Here is a 21,091-nt window from a genome sequence, read left to right on the forward strand (position 1 = left end):
CAATCACCAGCTTCCAGGCTCCGGGCTGCTTTGTGAAAGTCTTCTAAAACCCACAAAGCGATTTCGGCCCGACTCGGGAATCGAACCCGAGACCTCATGCTCAGCAGCCGCACTAGCGACAGCTAGACCAACGAGGCAGACGAGACGTTGACATATGGCTCATTTTGCAGCCACAATTTTTTTAGACAGGTGTAAATCAGGTGTTTAAGTTTTTGTAGTAAGGCCATAATAGTTTAGGAATGTTTATTGTACATACACAAATCGACATTTAATTTATAAGTCTAAATAGCTAGACTAACGTTATTTTATTAATGCTATTTGTACATATTGTACCTATAAATAATAATTTAAGTGCCAAGTTATTATAATTAAGTTATTATAATTATGTTCAAATGTAATGAGTACCTAACATTCACTAATAAATATAATTTAGTGTCAACAAGAGCCAAATCTGAAATAATACTCTTAGTTTAGAAGTTCCATATAGATGTTACAAGATTTTAGATACGATAGAATAGTTTCGATATCAAAACTTTGCTGTCGTAATAATCATATAGGCACTTATTATTCACAATGAAAATGCAAAATTCATATCTAAAAATAGAATTGTAACAAATAATGGAGTATGTAATTTAATTCTCATGGAAAAAATGAGGATTATTTCATGATCGATATTAGATTGCCAGTAGGCTGTAGCAAATTAGAGAAAATAATATCATTCAATTGAGTCCTTGGTCTCAATTGATTCCGAGATAATTAAGATCCCAAAATAAGTGTTTCAAAATAGCCTTCTCATTTAAAAATACCTCTGTTTCATGTTCTTTAGTCTATAGCTCTTTATGTTAGAACTTTTTTATACCTCCTATAGCTAAACTTAGGTAGTACCCATATTCAGTAAATAATGGTTCTCATCTTTAATCATTTATTAACAAATCATTTTCTGTTTTCATTAGGCTATAAACTTATGTTAAAAAATGATATTTAATACATCGCGTGCCAAACGTAAGTGTATCAAAATATCGCATTTTGTGACAAAGTCATGACATTTATTAACACTATTTTTAATTACTTTAAGGCCCAAATACATGGCAACATAAACTTCAGTTTTCTTAAAACAACTGTTTACTATGAATTTTCACGTTCAGTTTTCAAAGTAGTAAACATTTGTTTTAAGAGAAACAGGCGTTTATGTAGTTGATGAAAAGGGACCTAAATTAACTTGTTTTATTAATCGTAAGTTAAATTACTTCGGACAGGCCGGTGGTGCAGATTACCATTAGAAATTAAGACGTTATTGCTTTAGTGTTTATTGTACTTTTTTGTACATAATGTTCTATTTTTATGAATAATTTAATTTTGTAATAATCGATTTGTTAAAAATAATTATTAGTCCTAAAGTGTTATCTTTACTTTGTTCCCAGAAAAAGACAAAATATTACCAATTTAGTTTTTGTTCTGACTTGGTTTCCATTCAATTGCAAAAATTCTTGTTTTTTTTTTCATTCTGAAAGATATTGTATTTCACCATACTTAACGCCAGAAAAAAAATCACGCGTAGCTATACTCTGAGACAAAAAACGCAGTTTATTTTTAATTTTTGTTGGAAACTTTCGTATTCACATGTTTCGTTCGAACTCTGCTCAAATCCGTGATGTGAATGTGTCAAGTGAACAGTGAAAGGATAACATCGAAGGAGATGAATGTTTTTGTTTTTAAAGATTTATTTCTAGTTGTCTTTCGAAAACGTGTTACACCTACTTTTGTTTTTGGAGAGGCGCCAGTGATTTTGCGTCTTAATTTTTCCTCCTTGATAATTTCTAAACTGCCAGCATTAGAAGCCAACTGTATGATTCACATTTAATAGATGACATATTTGTTTTTTTTTTGCAGAAGTGTTTTTTCTTACTTATTAATGTTATTATAGTTCTTAGGAATCAATGCTCTTTAGGCTACATCTGTGATCGCTATCACGATAAAATTGTTGTTGTTATAAATAATTTATTTTAACGTTATAATCCCTACTTTAAGTTAGTTAATAAAACATCTAAAATACAAATTATTTCTTAATTACTAATTTAATTAACTTATTAATAACTTGTGACATGTGATTTTAAATTTTGCAAAGATGTTACTACACTTTAATTGTTATCGAGGTGCTCTTATACATTAAACAGATTTAAAAAATGTTTATGACTTTATTTTTGACCGTCATCTTTTTACTGTAGGGTCCAAAATTTTATTACAAAGTCGTGATATTTATGTGATGAGGTGAAGATCTTAAAGGTTGTATTAAGGAAAAACACGAGCTTTTGGGGATTTATACCTTCATATAAGCGGTTTGAGAGACAAACAACAATTATAAATTCTTCGCTTGATTCTTAAATTCGCGTATCCCTAATTTCACAGATAATCTTAACCGCAAAAGCTTTTTAGCTCTTGTGATTCATCACAACAAGAAATACAGGTGCCCTCTAGGTACGAGTATGTAGGTACATAATACATTGATTCGGAGAATCTGCTCAGATGACAAGCTTTATTTCTCTCTACAAACTCGTTGTCATAAAAGCTAAAACAAGAAGCCTAAATCATGTTTCAAGGGGTGTTCTCGAAAGCAACTTTTTAGAACTGCGTTAAAATCCAACTCATTGGCATAATTAAGCCTCTTTAGATGTACGCCTTGCCGGTGAATGTGCAAAAAGACAGCGGACCATTGTGACGCGGTTCGAAAGTGACACTTTCGCTGCAAGCCAACCCGTCGGCGCCGAAACCGTCTCATGTGTCCATCTCCTTTATCACTTGCTGAATGTCTTGATTACCTACTGATATTGTTTTTATAAGACTTTATACAGAAGGGAATGTGTTATGGCTTTGGTCATATTGCAAGTATTTTATATCTACACCTTCGCTCAAAATAAATATTGGACGGAAGACGATCTAATCTTCAAAATTTCGGAACGTAGATCTTGACTGATGCAAAGTGTTGTATTTTCGAATTAGGGACTTAATAGAAAACTAAAATTTTCTTTCAGGTACTTTTATTTACCGCTGAAGCTGCTACATACAGTTTTGATAAGCTGAAGAGAGCCAAGATTTTTTTTTCTGACGACAAATGTACCTACCTAATTAAAATGGCACTATTTCTAAATTGTTCATTCAAAAAAGCGCTCTGGTAACAAATATACCCGTTTACCATTAAAGTCTCGATGCCTGAAGGTAATTGATTGAACTTTGCATTCGTTAACAAGTGTGGAATAATAAGAATGAACATTAGCAAAATGCTACCTCCTTTGATTAGAAACTTCTTTTGGATCCTGGTACAGACAGGTAACAATTTTTGAGCACGACATTTAAGTTACAGGCTGTGAAGACTAGAAATAGAAGAAAGCTAAATAAATAAATAAATTCACGATTGAAAAATAAATGTTTTTTTAATTATAGATAAATGGTTTACTCCCAGAACGCCCATCCCACAGTTATGGGTAGGTAGTTTTGCGGGAAGACTTGGCGCTGAAAGATCCAGTCATAAAAATTGTGTAAATGTTTGAACATATTATAATAATATAACATACATTATTAATTACTTTTGTTTAAGCATTACCAGTTAATTAGAGCACGTAGGTTTTTCCCAAGTCACTTAGGACCATCTACGCTTGACGCGAAACAAACGAGTAGGTAGGTGTGTCATAAAGTGTCAGTCATCCCTTAAATGAATTTGAATTATGGATTCCATTAACACTTAAAATAAGATTTATCAAAACACATCGTGACAAGACAATAAAAGGTGGGAGACCTTACTGCCCAGGATATATTTACAATCTTAAGTTGATTTTCCACACAGTTCTACGTAGTTTCAAGTTGGAGCGCTACAGGCTTTTTGTAACTGGCAGGTTCTGTTCCAAATTGCGTTATCGTTCTGACATTGCCTGATTTGTTTGCTATCGTGTGAAATAAGCATAATGATGCTATTGGACTAGTGGGGTATGAGTTGACGTATCCAAAACACGTCCGTTGTTTGACCACGACCGTGGACGCATCTCAGTGTGTGTCCGTAGTGAGCGCGCGCGACAACTTCACCAACCCAATACCATGCGCCAGCTGAGCGCCAAAATCTGAATTCGAATTTAGAATTTTTTCTTTTTTTTCTGTTTATTTTTTAAAACCAGATTCAGAATGTGGAAGTGTTTATTTATTGTGGTGATTGTGGCATTGACTTTCACTTGCTCTGAGGTTGGTAGCATTTTTTACTTTCGTTTGAATCTTGATCATAAAAATGTCCTGAGACTTTTATCCTTTGGTATCTGTTAACGACCAATTAGTGGTCCAAAAAATGATCCATATTACTGTCTTGTTGGCCAAAATTAATTAATTCTGAATTTACATGCTTTCTTTCCTGCATATTTATAGCTTGTATAAGTAGATTAAGCAAGATTTTGGCTATTCTAGACACGACACCAATATAAATGCTTAATTATAAAACCTGTTGTAAAATGTTTGTTTACAACTGTAAATATAAAGATAGACATGTATTAAGGCTTGTTAGTAGATTTCCGTCATTCGCAAATACCTAACTGTTATTGAGTGAAAGGTTAGCAAAAACTATCTCCGAAGTAGTAAGAAGCTATCTTTTTGAAAGTCTGATTCTTCATTCTTCTCATTCATGGATTCTACACGAATGAAAAAAGAAAGTTTGATGATGCTGAAAGCGTTTTCCCGCCAATAGTAACTAGATCATAGCAAAATTCATTTCGACCTTCTAATCTAAAACGTCCTTTGCTTTGCGATTTTCTCATAAAGTAATTAGTTTAATTAATTATCCAGTGGCTATTTATCTGACATGTGAAACTACTTTTCATGACAATTTAATTTTAAATTACTGTACTTACAGTTTCTCTTAGGTGCATTACAGTAATAATGGGTAAACAAATAGTTCAAGTATAGACTGTAAACAAATTAGAACAGTGTTGTAACAACTCGTAAGTAGACTATAATTATGACTGGACCTATTTTCCAATGAAAATATCGCAATAACAAGTTGTTTTGAAAACTGTTCACGAAAGTAGGTAAATTATCCAACATAGAATTAGCTAAGTTTAGGAATCGTAAGACACACCTCATTTTTCAGTCGTTGATTGAAGAATATTGTTGTCTCCTGATATAATATCTATTGCAAGACCTGTTCGTAAACAGGGGCCCGATTCTCCTAATTTTACTTAAGCGGCATTCGATTCACATTCGACTGCGATCCAATCACGACTCGATTACGATTGAAGCGTATGTGGCATTCCGCTATTTTTTCTTTGAAATAAACGTTTTTATCCTTTTCTGTCATTCAATAATGAATCATTTTGTCTGCAAATGATTTACGATTGCAATATGATTGTAGAACAAACTAACGTTTAGACCAAAATCACCAAAACAGCAGACCAATCGCAAACCAATCGAATATCGTTGGAATGCGATTGGTCTTATATTAGTAGCAGAATGCCCGATATGGTTAAAACTACTATTGCGATCATATTGCGATTCGATTTCTATTCAATTTTGACATTATTAACTTAGGAGAATCGGGCCCCAGTACTCCCTAAAGGTAGAAACAAACCTCCATTCCTGGAAATATTAATGAATCTCTTTATCTTTAACACAGGGCGATGTAGTCCAGGATACGAGAGGATTGTACACGAAGAATGTCTTCGGCGGCTTATGGGGCAACCGGCCGCCGCTGATAGAAGCCAACCAACCCAGGACCACGTGTTCTTGCAGTTAGTATGCACATCATATTATGGAGTGACTAATTTAGCAGGAATATGGAGTACATAGTTGGAACAAAATGATAAACACTAAGTTATTAACTCAATTTTTTTTTATTACAATGGTCATTCGTGGTGGCCTAGTGGGTAAAGGACCAACCTCTCAAGTAGGAGGGCGCGGGTTCGATCCCAGGTCAGGCAAGTACCAATGCAACTTTTCTAAGTTTGTATGTACTTTCTAAATATATCTTAGACACCATTGACTGTGTTTCGGATGGCACGTTAAACTGTAGGTCCCGGCTGTCATTGAACATCCTTGGCAGTCGTTACGGGTAGTCAGTAGCCAGTAAGTCTGACACCAGTCTAACCAAGGGGTATCGAGTTGCCCGGGTAACTGGGTTGAGGAGGTCAGATAGGCAGTCGCTTCTTGTAAAGCACTGGTACTCAGCTGAATCCGGTTAGACTGGAAGCCGACCCCAATATGATTGGGAAAAAGGCTCGGAGGATGGTCATTCGCAACTTTTCAGTATAAATAGCTTCTACCCTAGCTAACTAGCTAAGCCTAAGATATGATATTACTGAAAATTTAAGGTTTTGTATACCTGATGATTTTCTGCTGCACTCATGACAAACCCCAGTCGGAATAAAATTTATTAGATTATATTAGCGTCGATATTAGATTTAGAATTGACTAATACCTTGGGCAATGTAGGTTAATAAGTGAACAGTTCAAGGAAGCATTGAAAGTACATAAATAAGTTTAACAAATGGGTCAATGTTTTGATTAGGGGGAAATGGGTATTTTGCTGTGACTCACAACGAGAAAGGATACCTGCATTGGCATACCTAAATGCATACAAAATAAACAATGAATACATTGAAGGACGAAAGGATTTCAAGTTAGATGAAGCATCTTTGAAAATAATCGATTAGTAATTCTAGTATCCTTGCTTATGAAGACCATGCCTTAGCCATAGCATGGCGCAAAATTATGTTTCGTCTTGTGCCCATGAAACGAGAATAAGATCATGTTCTAGGTCGTAGATCATTCTATGTATGTTTTCTATGATTGTTGGTCATTATTTCATTGATCTTGAATCCTCTGAGAATTTTTAGTTCTAAAGTCCTCCCTAATGAATATTTACAGAATGTGGCGAAAGGAATGAGGTGTCGCGTATCGTGGGCGGTGATGAGGCTGGCATCAACGAGTTCCCCTGGATGGCTCGTCTGTCCTACTTCAAGCGGTTCTACTGCGGGGGGATGCTCATCAATGATAGATATGTGCTCACAGCCGCACATTGTGTTAAAGGGTAAGGAGGTTTTACTTTAAACATTAAGATGGGCGTTTAGGCAGGTGAACCCGGTTGTCATTTGTTGTTTAACAGTACCTATAGAAGATTTGACAGTGGCAACCAGGGTATGCAGATGATTTTAGGTTTCTACCTGCTTAGAAAAGAAACGAGCTCTCGTGTATGAAATGGTAACAGGAATGAGATCAACGCATAGGTAATACCTCTTCTTAGTAGTTGATTTTCTTTCAGAAAAATGTATTTATCTGGCTCAATAATTTCCTGCACGGGCTAAAATTATAAAAGGAAATCGAAATGGAGTTGTTATTAAAATCCTATTAAACGTTATTAATAGAAATAAACTTTATAATTTTTCCATTCTAAGCCTAGCAGTTTATAGAAATAGCTAATTTTTATGTGCCATGTGTCTATAGTTGGCGCGGAAGCGTGAAAATAAGTGTTTGTTCAACAAACCACTTCACAGGGTGTTGACTCCAAACACTACCTACGAGATCAATCTTCTATGCGCAAATAAGTAAATCCATGAAAAATTATAAAAACTCCGATGCCTATTGGGAAGTTCCTGTAATTAAGGCTAATAGAAGCAATATCGTGACGTAAATAATGACAAACAAATCAACAAAGGAATTATTTAAAAGGCTATTGGCATATAAAGAAGTAGGTTAATGACACTATAACGATAATGAACGATATTAACAAAATATTAGCAGGTACCATTCCAGAACATTTTGTCTTTGTTTATGAACTGGATCTAATTTACGAAGTTTAATACCTGCTAATAAAAATAAGATCATGTCTTTCCGAAGTTCTAATTGCTCTGAGTATGTTTTATGACTAATAACGACGTATCAAACTGCAGATGACATCGTTAATCATTAAATACGAGTCCGATAACCTAAGAATTGGCAAACAAGTCCAAAATAAATTCATGCCACAAAATTGTGAATACCAATCAGTATCGATAAGTACGTTCACCTTGAAACCGGCCCAGGAGCAGGCTCCAAACTCAAAGTTCATTATCCTCGATAAATGACCATTTTAGGCGGTTTGTGGACTTTTTGTTTAGCTCTCGTCGGCTTCATCTCTTCAGGTATGGAACGCGTTTGAAATCCGAAATCGCAGTATCGGGGAGTTCAAAAGGTGTCCACTTGTCTCGGTGGTTGTATTGTTCTATGACAGTAGCGGAGTCTAATGTACGCAAGTGAAAGCGTTATTGAGGGACATTAATAGTATTCATGACCGTGGCCCGCCAAAACACTGAGCGTCACTTTCGCTCAACGTGGACACAAACTTCACTTGCTAGTGTTGGTCGAACAATTGACATCGAAAAGAAACAATTGATTACACAATAGATGCTTGTCAACTGAATTAATTAACTGTCATGGTTACAGAACTTTTGAGTTTTTATGAGAATCTATGCGAAAGTTGGAAGAACGTGCTCGTGAAAGTAGAGATCTCTATTGACTTGATGGCAAAATAGAGAGTTCTTTTGCGACTTGTCAAAGTACTTAGGTACTCTCGTCTGTTGCATGATAAAAATAATATATAGGTAATCCGGACATAAAGGAAAAAAATGTAGAACCCTTGTTCTTAGTCTTCTAAAATTCCATTCCTGAAAGAATGAGTAGGTAGTAATTGCGATGAACAAAAGAAGCACCCAAATCACGAGATCGTGAACTCTCAAAACTTAAATCACTGAATCATTGTTGTTAAGGCATCATTGTCAACCTACAATGTTTTTAATCTTGGGATTGAGTGAGTCATTTTTGTTTTTTGGCTTAAAAACTCAGGATCCTAATTTGCAACCAATTTATGGCTTTGTTTATTTAAAATGCAAATTATGCGAACTAAATCATAAAATGTGATCTACATATTCATTCGTTGATTGTTGACGCTACAGGGAATTACTAGTATTAGGTACTATTGCAAGTGAACAAAAAGCAAACTTTTGAATGATGAAACTGTGATAAATATGCAGAAAACACCAACTGCAATTTTGCAACAGTGGGGGTTAAAATTGAATGACAGCACAACATAGGTTTAATAGAGCACTACGCTAATCTCGATCTGAAGCTGTGTCACGAGATAGTCGAACAACAATGGGAACTCAATGAAACATGATTTCCCAAATCCAGCCAGATGATAAAACTGAGACGATGAAGGCAAAATCCCAAATAAGCTTTGATCCTCACTAATTCCTTATGTTTTCTATCATTTTATTATTAAATGTTTCAGATTCATGTGGTTCATGATCAAAGTGACCTTCGGAGAGCATAACCGGTGCAACGCCACTTCTCGGCCCGAGACTCGGTTTGTGCTGCGAGCCATCGCCAACAAGTTCAGCCTCACCAACTTCGACAATGATATAGCTCTGCTCCGCCTGAACGAGAGAGTTCCCATTTCGGAGACCATCAAGCCGATCTGTTTGCCTACGAACAACCGTAAGTTTTCAATGTACACGGAATTTTTGAGATTGCTCATTTTACTACTCCAATCCGGGATTCAGGATCAAAGAAAATAGGGTCTAGGATTTGTTTTTGATTTCTTTCGTGGTGGAAGGTGTAGAGTCAGGAGTTCATTTATTTTTAGTCATTTTGTGTATGAGCTGAAATTCACTTTATCTCTTCTTAGAACTTTTGGGAGTTTTAAATTGAGAACTTGAACTCGGTAATATCTGCAAAACATATTGATTTCTGACACTTACGCGAATATTAGACATTTAAATAAAACTACTTTTACGGATTTTATCGCGTTATATTAATATTATTTAATCCCGACGTTTCGGATCCTTTACAGCATCCATGGTCACGGGCAGACTAAGGTGTTGGTCGTCTTGATATATTAGTTACAAACAGCTACCCTACATTTTGTTGATTATTATTGACAATCCGATTCACGCAAAACGAGCTCACTGTATCCATAGGTCGAGCAGTTGTAGGCTTGGATTTTGATTTAATAGTTTCTATGATGGGATTCCAAGCAGGTGGTATGCACCAGCCATCTTCTCTATTGAAATTTGGATGTTTTTTAATTTCAATAGCCTCGCGAATCATCCTAGGTAGGAATCGGTTTTCTCTTGCAAGGACTTGTGGTTTATCAAATCTGATGTAATGCTGGGCCATGTCTAGTGTGTGTTCACAAACTGCTGACTGTCTGGAACGGCGGTGTTTGACATCGGCGATGTGTTCTTTTACGCGGGTCCCTATGCTTCTTTTAGTTTGGCCTATGTAAGAGAGACCACAATCACATTCAAGCTTGTATACACCCGCATCTTGTAGAGGTATGTGACACTTGACAGGTGGTAAGAATTGACTGATCTTCTTCAGCGGCTTGAAGTAGGTTTTGATTGAAGCTCGCTTCAAGATGTAGCCAATCTTGTCTGTGACTCCTCTTATGTATGGAAGAACAGCAGGTAGACGCTCAACTGTGGCTGGTTTCACGCGGGTTCTGCGACGAGGGCACGGTACTCGGAGCTTGTTGTCGTGCAGTACTTGCTTGACATGTTGAAGCTCAGCACCCAGGTGTTGTTCATCGCAGATCCCACGTGCTCTCTGAAACAATGATTTACCAACGGTAGATAACTGTGTTGGGTGGTGGTGGGACTCACCATGAAGGTATTTGTCTGTATGGGTTTTCTTCCGATACACAGTGTGACTCAAGGTGTTATTAGGGTTACGGATAACCAAAACATCTAAGAAAGCTAAGGAGTTGTTTGCCTCTGACTCCATAGTGAATTGAATTTTGGGGTTTATGGAGTTAAGATGATTTAAAAATGCTGTGACTTTGTCAGATGGTAGTATTGTGAAAGTATCATCTACGTACCGCTTGTAGAATTTGGGTGTTACGGGTGCAGATTGCAGGGCTCTACAACTGCTCGACCTATGGATACAGTGAGCTCGTTTTGCGTGAATCGGATTGTCAATAATAATCAACAAAATGTAGGGTAGCTGTTTGTAACTAATATATCAAGACGACCAACACCTTAGTCTGCCCGTGACCATGGATGCTGTAAAGGATCCGAAACGTCGGGATTAAATAATATTAATATAACGCGATAAAATCCGTAAAAGTAGTTTTATTTAAATCTGCAAAACATTCAAAGAGAGTCTAAAATTTAATAAAATATTAATAATTATAGATAGTTCAACTCAGATTTGCGCGCGGCCCTATGTGTGCGTCGGCTTGTAAATATACAACTTTCATTCGTGTGACAGTGACGTCGTCCGAGCATGACGTGTTCTCGTCGCTTTTTGTTATGGGTACAGTCGTTTACGAAAATGTCTAGTTCTTCACGGAGAAAATGTTTTAAGGAGTCAGGTAGCGTTTCAAAAAAATGAAACAACATTCAAAGCTTTTTATTATTACATTTTACAGTTTATCATTATTTTCTCATACGGCTTTTCAAATTGACATTGACAGTATCTAAGAAATAAATGAAGTGAAATATCTAAGATGAATTAAATACTCCTTACATATTTTCTAGCTCGGGGTACGCGGACAATAAATAAATGTGTGGACTAAGAATGTAAAAGACCTATAATTTAGTATAATAATGGAAACAAAATGTGTGGGGAATTTTAAAAAATTATATTGCTTCGCATAATGTCGACCAAAATAAGACGGAAATAATGAAACTCATAAATGAACGTTTAGGTCAAATTGATGAAGGGATGTTGGGTAATACTTGTCGACATGTACAAAAGAAAAAAGAAGAATACTATAGACATTTTGACATGGAGTCAGAATTTATAATTAACATTGGTGAAAGTAGCGAATCCGAAAATTCATCATTTGATTTTTCAAGTAGCGATACAGAATCATTATAAATAAATAAACTAAATTACGTAATAACTGTACTTTAAACAGCCGTATACAACCCCTAAATAACTGTATTTGTACCCGACTGTACCTCTTGTCACGCACACAAAGTCACTGTATATGTACAAGGGTTACCCACACATAGGGCCGCGCGCACGACTGAGTTGAACTTACTATATGTACATATATTTTCCCCAGAAAACCTCTATGTGGGCGTGAAAGCCGTCGCATCAGGTTGGGGTACCCTCACCGAGGAGGGCAAGGTATCATGCACGCTGCAAGAAGTAGAAGTACCAGTCATCAGCAACCAGGAGTGCCGGAACACCAAGTATACCGCCTCTATGATCACGGACAACATGCTGTGTGCTGGTTATCCGAAGACGGGACAAAAGGATTCTTGCCAGGTAAGGCTTCTGCTAAATAATAAATTGTATGATTAAGTTCAAAGTAAATATATAATTCGAAAGATTTCAAGTCATCCTTATACTTAGTTGCCTTACTTAGCCTTAACTTCATAACTTACTGAAGGAGACAGTAATCTACCCACCGAGTACAAGTGACTACCTAATTCATCAAGTTTTGGGCTTGCCAAAGAAAATTGCATAGGCCGTCCCTAAAAATGGATGGCCCATATTTCAAGGACACATACCTACACGTGCGTATATAACGTTCGAAATGATTAATGTTTCAGGGCGACAGCGGTGGACCACTGATAGCCGAGAGGAAACACGACAAGCGCTACGAGCTGATCGGTAATTTATCTAGATTTATTCTTATATTCTTAGCTTATGACACCGCCATTGCTACGTAATGGGGACTATAGACGTGATTCACATAAAAACATTGTACACTTTTTTATTTGCCCCCATTGACTAATTCATCGGTCATCTGGCTACCTGTACATAGGGCTGCCATCCGTCCAGGTTTCCCCGGATTTGTCCTCGTTAGGAGGCCGTCCGGGGACCGTCCGGGCGAGGTTTCAAGAAGTGTCCGGGGAAAACCCGGACACTTGTCATGTAAGGAAGCACTGGGGCCCGATTCTCCTAAGTTAATAATGTCAAAATCGAATCGCAATATGATCGCAATAGCAGTTTTAACCATATCGGGCATTCTGCTACTAATAAAAGACCAATCGTATTCGATTGACATTTGATTGGTGTGCGATTGGTCTGCTATTTTGGTGATTTTGGTCTATGCGGTAGTTTGCTCTACAATCATATTGCAATCGTAAATCATTTGCAGACAAAATGATTCATTATTGAATGATAGAAAAGGATAAAAACGTTTATTTCAAAGAAAAAATAGCGGAATGCCACATACGCTTCAATCGTAATCGAGTCGGGATTGGATCTCATTCGAATCGAGTCGAACGTGAATCGTATGCCGCTTAAGTAAAATTAGGAGAATCGGGCCCCTGGAAGCCGATCCCAACATAGTTGGGAAAAAGGCTCGGAGGATGATGTCCGGGTTTTTTTTAATGTTTGTCCGGGTTTGGCGAAATTCGAAATGGCAGCCCTACCTGTACAGTAACTATTATATAATCTGTGCCTGTACGTTGCATAATGATCGCGGTTTTCTTTCAAAGTACCCAAGTCCCAAAGTACCTACTTAAAAAAGCGAAAGTTCTTCAGCCATCAATGTACTGTTATTTTGGAAAACTCTTTCGAACAAAGCTGCTTATGTATTATTTATTTTAATCTTAACACAGTTCAGAATACACTTTCTAAAGAAAACGAAATTTGCAGGCGTAGTGTCATGGGGCAACGGTTGCGCAAGAGTTGGTTACCCGGGCGTTTACACTCGAGTTACTAACTACATCGACTGGATACGTGAGAACACGCAGGATGGCTGCTACTGCACCGATTAGTCTCCACAGAACACATTGGTATAGCATTAGCAGTGTAAAAATATAAATAAATATCTACATGCATTTATTTAGGATAGTTGAAATAGCGCCATCTATGTTGACTGTGATGAAAGTAATCTTCCTTTCGTGGGGATAGATGGCGCCACCATATAGTTTTGCGTCACCATATATAGTTTGCGTCAATACTGTCCTTTAGTCCTTATGAAGTAAATAATAATATAATGTAATTTATAACCAAATATTTGGAGAAAATTGCACGAATTATTTAGATATTATGTGTATTTATTAAAAAATAATAAGTCTAGGAAAAAATATTTATATTAATATACGATTTTATGCTTAATTTTGTGTACTATTAAATTGTACAAAATATATATTAGTAGATAGGTAATAAGTCAGCAAGGATGTAACAAATGAGCATGATGAATAACATCATGGAATTGCCATAAAATTTTCTACAGGTAACTTACATAAATAATAATAGTATCTTAGATTAGTGATATTCTTTCATGATTTTGTACGTATTTTTAAACAATAAAGTACCTCAAATAAATAATAATTTGCTCCTTATTTAATACCACAAAATGTAGACCTTTTATTATTTTTTTCAGTTTCTTTTCAGACGCCGCCGCCGCACCTACAATAGTTCAAAAGTTAAACAAAGTGAAGTATTAGGACAGTTTGATAGTTAATAAATGGTTTTTGACTATTATCAGCAGTCCACACGATAAGAAGAATCTGTACAAAAATAACGAGAGACTGAACTCTTCGATATATATCGTCTTTAACACAATCCATCTACGATTTCCTTGATCGTCATTTTCCAAAAATTCATTATTCATTTCCCATTCCAATCTTCCGATCGTGAGAGATTGTACAGGCATTTTTGATAGGTTTGCTAAAGTATAATTGAAAATTAACCAAAGGTGTATTATTATCGACACTTATCCTATGTTTAAAAAATCCTACTTTAATAATATTCAACTTCACTCATTGGACATACACGCTATTAAAGAAAATCAAAGGCAATTATTCGCTTTGCTCGTTAAACGTACTTTCACTAGACTCTTGACCTATTAGGCCAGGAACAACTGCAGCAGGTTAGGAGAACACGGCGTTATCCTAGCGCGACTATATCAATATTTAATCGAAATACAGTTAGTTGCTGTTAATGTTTATTTAAAACTGAGACGTTTACTTTATTTTGTGGTGAATGGTGGCTTAACAAAAATTCTGTAACCAGGTATGTGAAAGAAAAACATAAATGGGGAATAATCTTACCTGTGTTTTCCGGAGGTTAAGGCAGTGTACCACTTACCTTTGCACTTGCCTTTACAGGACATGTGAGAGTCAGTACAAAGTGGTCATATCATCAATGCCCTTTCGTTTTGTCAACTGAATACCTACGTAAGTGAAAGGTTTTTGACCAGGGTATAACTTATGTAACTTGTACCTTTATGGAAACGTTAATCGAGTTGATAAGTTAAATGGTTGGTAGGTACCAAATTACGTGCTTCCAATTTTTCACAAACAAATGCAACGAGTCTTTTAAATTATGTAAGGAAGTATAAGAGGTCTTGTAAAGTACAAAATGTTGCAGCCAAATGTCAACGACACAACAGGCCTTATTTCCTTTTAAACAAATAATTAAGGCAACGTAATTTATTCGGGGGTCATTTAATTTCGTCGCGGTAATTAAGACTCGGCCCTCTTTAAGATGCACATAATAATTGAAGCAGTAATATTGATGCGAAGAAACTGATTGCGGCATAATTGCATCCAAAAATTTTACAGGTAATTACGCCCTTGTCGTGCAGTTAATAAGACCGAAATTGAACTCAAACGTGAGTGTTACCGCTGAGCGGTGTGAATGACCGCGGAGGTCATTGCCAAATAAAGCGCTCATTCGCACAGCCCTCGGAACGCTAAAATGACGCATATGATCATTAGAATATTAACGAAAGCTCCAAAGTATTATAACAATTTTACAGAAGACTCGCTACTCGAACATGACGAGTGGCAAGTAACGGACAGCGGTCCAAAGCTTTAGCGCGAGCATTAAAAATTGAACTGTTAGTTTAATTTCGGATGCGTCGCTGCAACATTTTAAAGTCTCTGTACCCATAAAGTGCGTTGAGATCGAAGACATGACTTAGTGTATCAAAACCATTGAACCCTAAGCACATGCAACTTTCTAAAGAGAGTTCAACATTTGAGTTACGGAGTTCAGTTAAATTGTGTTTGTTTTAATTTATATTAAATCGGAGTGTCGCGATGTTGTGGTGTTATATAGTTTGTTTTATAAGTGTATTGTCAAGCAGTTCACCGCTCAGCCTAAATAAGGTAGGTTGACTAACTGTTGTTCACAATATTTATCTTCTTCAAACGGTGTTACGACTTTTTGTAAATAGGTAACAGTCTGCCTTGATTTACATATTTTGCGGTGCGCATGCTAAGTAGCGATAAAGTGATTCATTGTAAATATATCTACATAAATATTTAAATGTGGGAAGTCCTAAACTTGAGACAGATTTTTTATTAAATAGGTCATTACGTAATCTAATTCAATATTTAAATTGCCTATTTATTTTATGAGAATACACCTCTATAGTAAATAGTATTAATTATTTTGATACCGGTACCTCACCGTTTACACGCAGCGAATCATAATAAAAATATAAAACCATGTTAATGAACCGAATTTACCGAAACCCAACTAACCTACTAATTTCTACTACTACTACTTCCTTTTAGACTGAAATATACTAATATATTTTCAGTTTTAGGAACTCCGTTACTAAGGCTGTTTTTTTTTACATAAAAAAATCGTAAAATCAGAAAACCTAGATGTACAGTTACATTATGTTTATATCAGGACGACCTCGTGATTTCCGAGGACTCTTTCCGTGGACCTTCACATTATGTCAAAAGGGAGCTATCCCCGTGCGAAGACTGTGGTAAGTTAAATACTAGATATATTACGTTACGCGGTACTTTTAATATACTACGTTGAGAGGACGAATTGGAAATTTTGGCGCCAAGGATCTCAATTTTTCTCAGTAAATACAAAACGGATCAAAATACAACTTGGTTAGCTGAAAGTTCATGATAAAAACTTTATTTTGTTAGACTTCAAAACATGATTAGGTAAATTTCATAACAGAGAAAAAAATATCAAACATACCTCTTTTTAAAAAGAGATTCACATATTATGGGCAAACGGGACCGATTTAAGCCTCTTAACTTTTTTAGTAGTTGAGTATATACATACTCTTTAAAATTGTAGAAGGAATTTTTATCAAATTATCATTTCTAAATAATAAAATTACAAAACCGCTCCGCTCAGACGCTCCGTCCCCTCTTGGCCCCTTAGATGCGCGTGCCGGTTATGGAATTATTGTTTACCAATTCGTCGCCTTAAGCTCAGTTAATAGAGGGCAAAGTTATACAGCCCAACTGCATAATAATTTGAAATATACTTTAAGACTTCCAATATGCTCTGGAATTAACGAAAAAAAATTTTTATTTTCTTGGAATACGCACATTTTGTCAAAGTGAATCAAATCGCTTTCCTCTATTAAAAGCCGATACATTTTTCTAGGTTCGGAGGAAAATAAATTAAAATATCCTTTACTCATAACCTCGTGTATCATAAGTATTTTCTTAAAAGTCGTATCAAAGTTAACAATCTTCACACTTTAGTATCCCCAGGAGCCGTCAAGTTTAAAGTAAAGATTATCTTACGTTGCAAACACTAAAGTATTAAAGTAAACACTTCAAGTAACCGTTTCGTGTTTGAAGTTGTCACATCTGAAGTGTTGGTACTTCAGACTGATTGTTAAGACAAAAGTTATTGAACTTGTGTACCTATGGACATGATACAGTACATATTAGATTTTCATGAAGTTCATTGTGACTCCAAAAAAATCTAGATAGACGTTGGGGCAGTAGCTCCAATTTAATATTTTAGATTGACAAGCAATTGACACTATTTAATTTATACATCACGACAAAACACTTTTCCGCCATACTTAAAATATACGAAAAAATGGACCTCACATAGTTAGGTTTCTGTACTCAAAAGAAGTATAGTTACGAGTTTGATTTAAAAGTTTCAATGTACAGGTATTAGAAATAGGTATACCATCAGTACGTCCTCGTTTACCCTCTTGTTTGAAACAAGCTTACTATAGATAAATAATGATCTAAAATTTTTCTATAAGCTTGTGGAGAGCGCAACGAGGAGCCCCGAGTGGTGGGCGGTATGGAGTCTGATGTCAACGCGTTCCCGTGGTTGGGACGACTCATATACGAGAAATCATTCGGATGCGCTGCCTCACTCATTAACGACAAGTTCGTCATCTCCGCTGCCCATTGTATGAAAGGGTAAGTTTCGATGTACTCAAGGAGCAAGTAAAGATAGTCTTCTTGCAGTAACGAGATGGTCTTGATTGATTGATAATTTTATTTTGAAAATAATGGGTGGGTTTCAAAGACGTGTAATGGCGGAGCTAGCAACGTTCCTCGCCCCCTGAACATAAGCATCCGAGCTCATTTCTTAGGAAATTTTGCGATATGACATCTCCGCTAGTCATTTGTTCTCCATGGTAGTATATAACTCGTCTAAGTTGAACCGACTTGCCCCACTATCGCATTTACTTTATTTATATATCTGATAATTATTACCTACCGTACTAGTTGACGCGGAAAGTAGATTAGCTTTTGTTTATATTTGTATTATGGAACTGTATCAAAACACTAATTTGATTTGGAACAGTTACACGCGAGATACCGTTATAACATATTGGAAATTAATTCCGATAGCTACTTCTTATGACCATTTAGGAAATCGCATTTATAAAAATAAACAGATGACTTTGTTATGTAGAACACCGACTTCCTTCTGAATATAAAAATCAAAACTTTACAATTCTAACAAGAAATCGATAGTTATCTGCTGTATGTGAAAGATTCTTATAACTTATTCCTGCAACATTATTTTTTGGACCATCTTTATCTAACGTATTTAATGTATTTATTGAAAAATAACGTAAAAAATCTAACGTATTGGCTTTCAGTTTCATGTGGTTCATGTTCCGAGTGAAATTCGGCGAACATGATCGCTGCGACAAAACTAAGTTTGCCGAAACTCGGTACGTCGTAAAGGTGATCGCTCACAGCTTCACACTGACTGATCTGAGCAATGACATAGCTCTGCTGATGCTCAACAAGCGAGTTGAGTATACACACGCTATCAGGCCCGTGTGTTTGCCAAAAACTGATGGTGAGTTGATTAATTTTCTGGTGACTTCTTGATAAGATTGTTATTAATGAAAAAAGCCAGCACAAGCATAGGCCCACTTTTTCTTGAGTCCATATAAGATCTGGCAGGAAGAGGGCTGCTACTGCTGAAAGAATAAAGATTAACCCCCTTACTTATAAAAATCTCTAATCACCCTCTAAGCAACATTTTAACTAATCACTACTTAAAGTCTTAAGTAGTGATTAAATGTTAGTTAAGACATGCTTAAGCAACGTTTATAGGTAAGAATTTTACTAAACAGCCCTTAAGTATTACTTATTATTTAATTCACGTTTATAAGTAAGGCTGATATACTCCTCGGTTACATAAAGACTATTTTTAATTGTGATTGCAATCAGTTTGGCTGATAAATAATTATTATATGCCTACTTCATTTAACTTTCAGTCGGTTAAGAACTCTGACTGATGCTGTTAATTTCAAGAGCCCAGTTTTACGGCTAAAATTTAAGGGTCCAATCCTGATATTTATAGCTTAATACACATTTATTCCACGAAAGCCTTTTCTTCTTTTATGACTTCTTTTTCGAGCACTTTAATAATATTATCCCCTGATTTTACAATGTGTAATAATTGTACAACGGTTAAGGGCATATATAAATTAAGCTTGCAATAAAATGTTGACGTTAATGGAATAATTTGGAATATTCCAAAATTTTACGATGTGTAATCTTTCCACGAAATGGGATTTGGTTGGTCCTTTTTTGTTGAATTTTGCGGTGTAAGAAAGGCTACACTTTTTGCAACCTGTAAGTTTTAAACTTTACACTTTTAACATTCATAAGTATATCTTCTTTCAAGAAATGTATCCTTCATTCCCAATTTCAGATACATTATACACTGGAACAACAGCATTAGTAGCCGGTTGGGGAGCCATGAACGAGACTGGCCAGTGGTCCTGCACCGTCCGGGAGGCAGAGTTACCAGTGCTGAGCAATGAGGCCTGTCGAAACACCAACTATAATGCCTCCAAGATTAAAGAAGTCATGATGTGTGCTGGTTTCCCTGAGACGGCTCATAAAGATGCTTGCACTGTGAGTTTAAAAATCCAAATCAATTAGATCGTACTGATTTTCCACTGAAAGGAATGTATGTCATAGCTAACGTCTGGTCGCCAGCTTCTGAACATTTTATAAGTTCAGCAATAATTGTTTAATTAAATGAACATTTTCGTTCTTCTGGTACTGATAGAAATGACTTTGGTTTTCAGGGTGACAGTGGAGGTCCACTGATTGCAGAAAATGAGGAACACATGTATGATCTAATAGGTAAATTATTTCTCATAAATAGCGATTCTAGACCCGAATGGCCTTACTACAAAAACTTTAACGCCTGTTTTACAACTGTCTAAAAAAATTGTGTCTCCAAAATGAACCATATGTCAACGTCATAATTTGACATTTTTTTAGACAAGGCTTAAACTGACGTTTAAAAGTTTTTGTGGTAAGACGGGAAGTTTCTAAAACAAGTAAATCAATTATTAAAATCCTTTCTCGTTTTAGGAATAGTTTCATGGGGATTTGGATGCGCTAGAAAAGGATATCCGGGAGTTTACACAAGAGTAACAAAATACTTAGATTGGATCAGAGATAACACCCAGGAAGGCTGTTACTGCAAATACTGAGTATTGATTTTCAAATCAAAATGTGTACACAAAAGAAGACGAAAGAATTTTTTATGGAGGATCAAGAAATGATCAAGCGAGAGATAAGTAAACCTATCTCACACCTCGCTGTTTACCTACATTGCTCTCGGTCAGACGATAAGAAAAATGCAATAAACAATTTTATTTTAATTAAAAATGCAGTTTCACTAATATATTAACTTTCTTAATTATCTTCATTAAACTGTTACGGCCATAAATCAGTTTGTTACGCTTTATCAAATGTTTTAGATCGCTAATATTCAAATCCTAGTGGAATATTTACCTACTTAATTATAACTCAGATGTTATGACAACGGTTCTTTATTGACTCTGTTTTTTGTTTCTTTTTGTTCGACCTATTGTATTATGTCTTGATGACGTCAT

At 35.9% G+C, this 21,091-nt stretch overlaps 1 protein-coding gene across 1 annotated transcript; it reads left to right on the plus strand.

Moving 5' to 3' along the window:
* The first annotated feature begins 3,968 nt into the window (after nt 1-3,968).
* LOC124634704 (transmembrane protease serine 9-like) lies at nt 3,969-20,864 on the plus strand. The gene is made up of 14 exons (XM_047170364.1): nt 3,969-4,227; nt 5,645-5,759; nt 6,895-7,057; nt 9,293-9,498; nt 12,074-12,279; nt 12,567-12,627; nt 13,621-13,741; nt 16,010-16,085; nt 16,618-16,699; nt 17,966-18,128; nt 18,821-19,026; nt 19,891-20,096; nt 20,273-20,330; nt 20,565-20,864. Exons 1-14 carry the CDS (start codon nt 4,171-4,173, stop codon nt 20,684-20,686), a joined length of 1,842 nt encoding a protein of 613 aa, XP_047026320.1. The 5' UTR covers nt 3,969-4,170; the 3' UTR covers nt 20,687-20,864.
* Nucleotides 20,865-21,091: the final 227 nt, after the last annotated feature.

The sequence above is a fragment of the Helicoverpa zea genome, chromosome 11 (assembly GCF_022581195.2).
Source record: "Helicoverpa zea isolate HzStark_Cry1AcR chromosome 11, ilHelZeax1.1, whole genome shotgun sequence".
Classification (NCBI taxonomy): Eukaryota; Metazoa; Arthropoda; class Insecta; order Lepidoptera; family Noctuidae; genus Helicoverpa; species Helicoverpa zea.

Bases quoted from the DNA above. Each gene is read 5' to 3' on its own strand.
- LOC124634704 (XM_047170364.1), top strand. From the start codon at position 4,171: ATGTGGAAGTGTTTATTTATTGTGGTGATTGTGGCATTGACTTTCACT. The intron at 12,280-12,566 runs GTAAGGCTTCTG...TTAATGTTTCAG, and splicing joins GACAAAAGGATTCTTGCCAG to GGCGACAGCGGTGGACCACT. The intron at 20,331-20,564 runs GTAAATTATTTC...TTCTCGTTTTAG, and splicing joins ACACATGTATGATCTAATAG to GAATAGTTTCATGGGGATTT.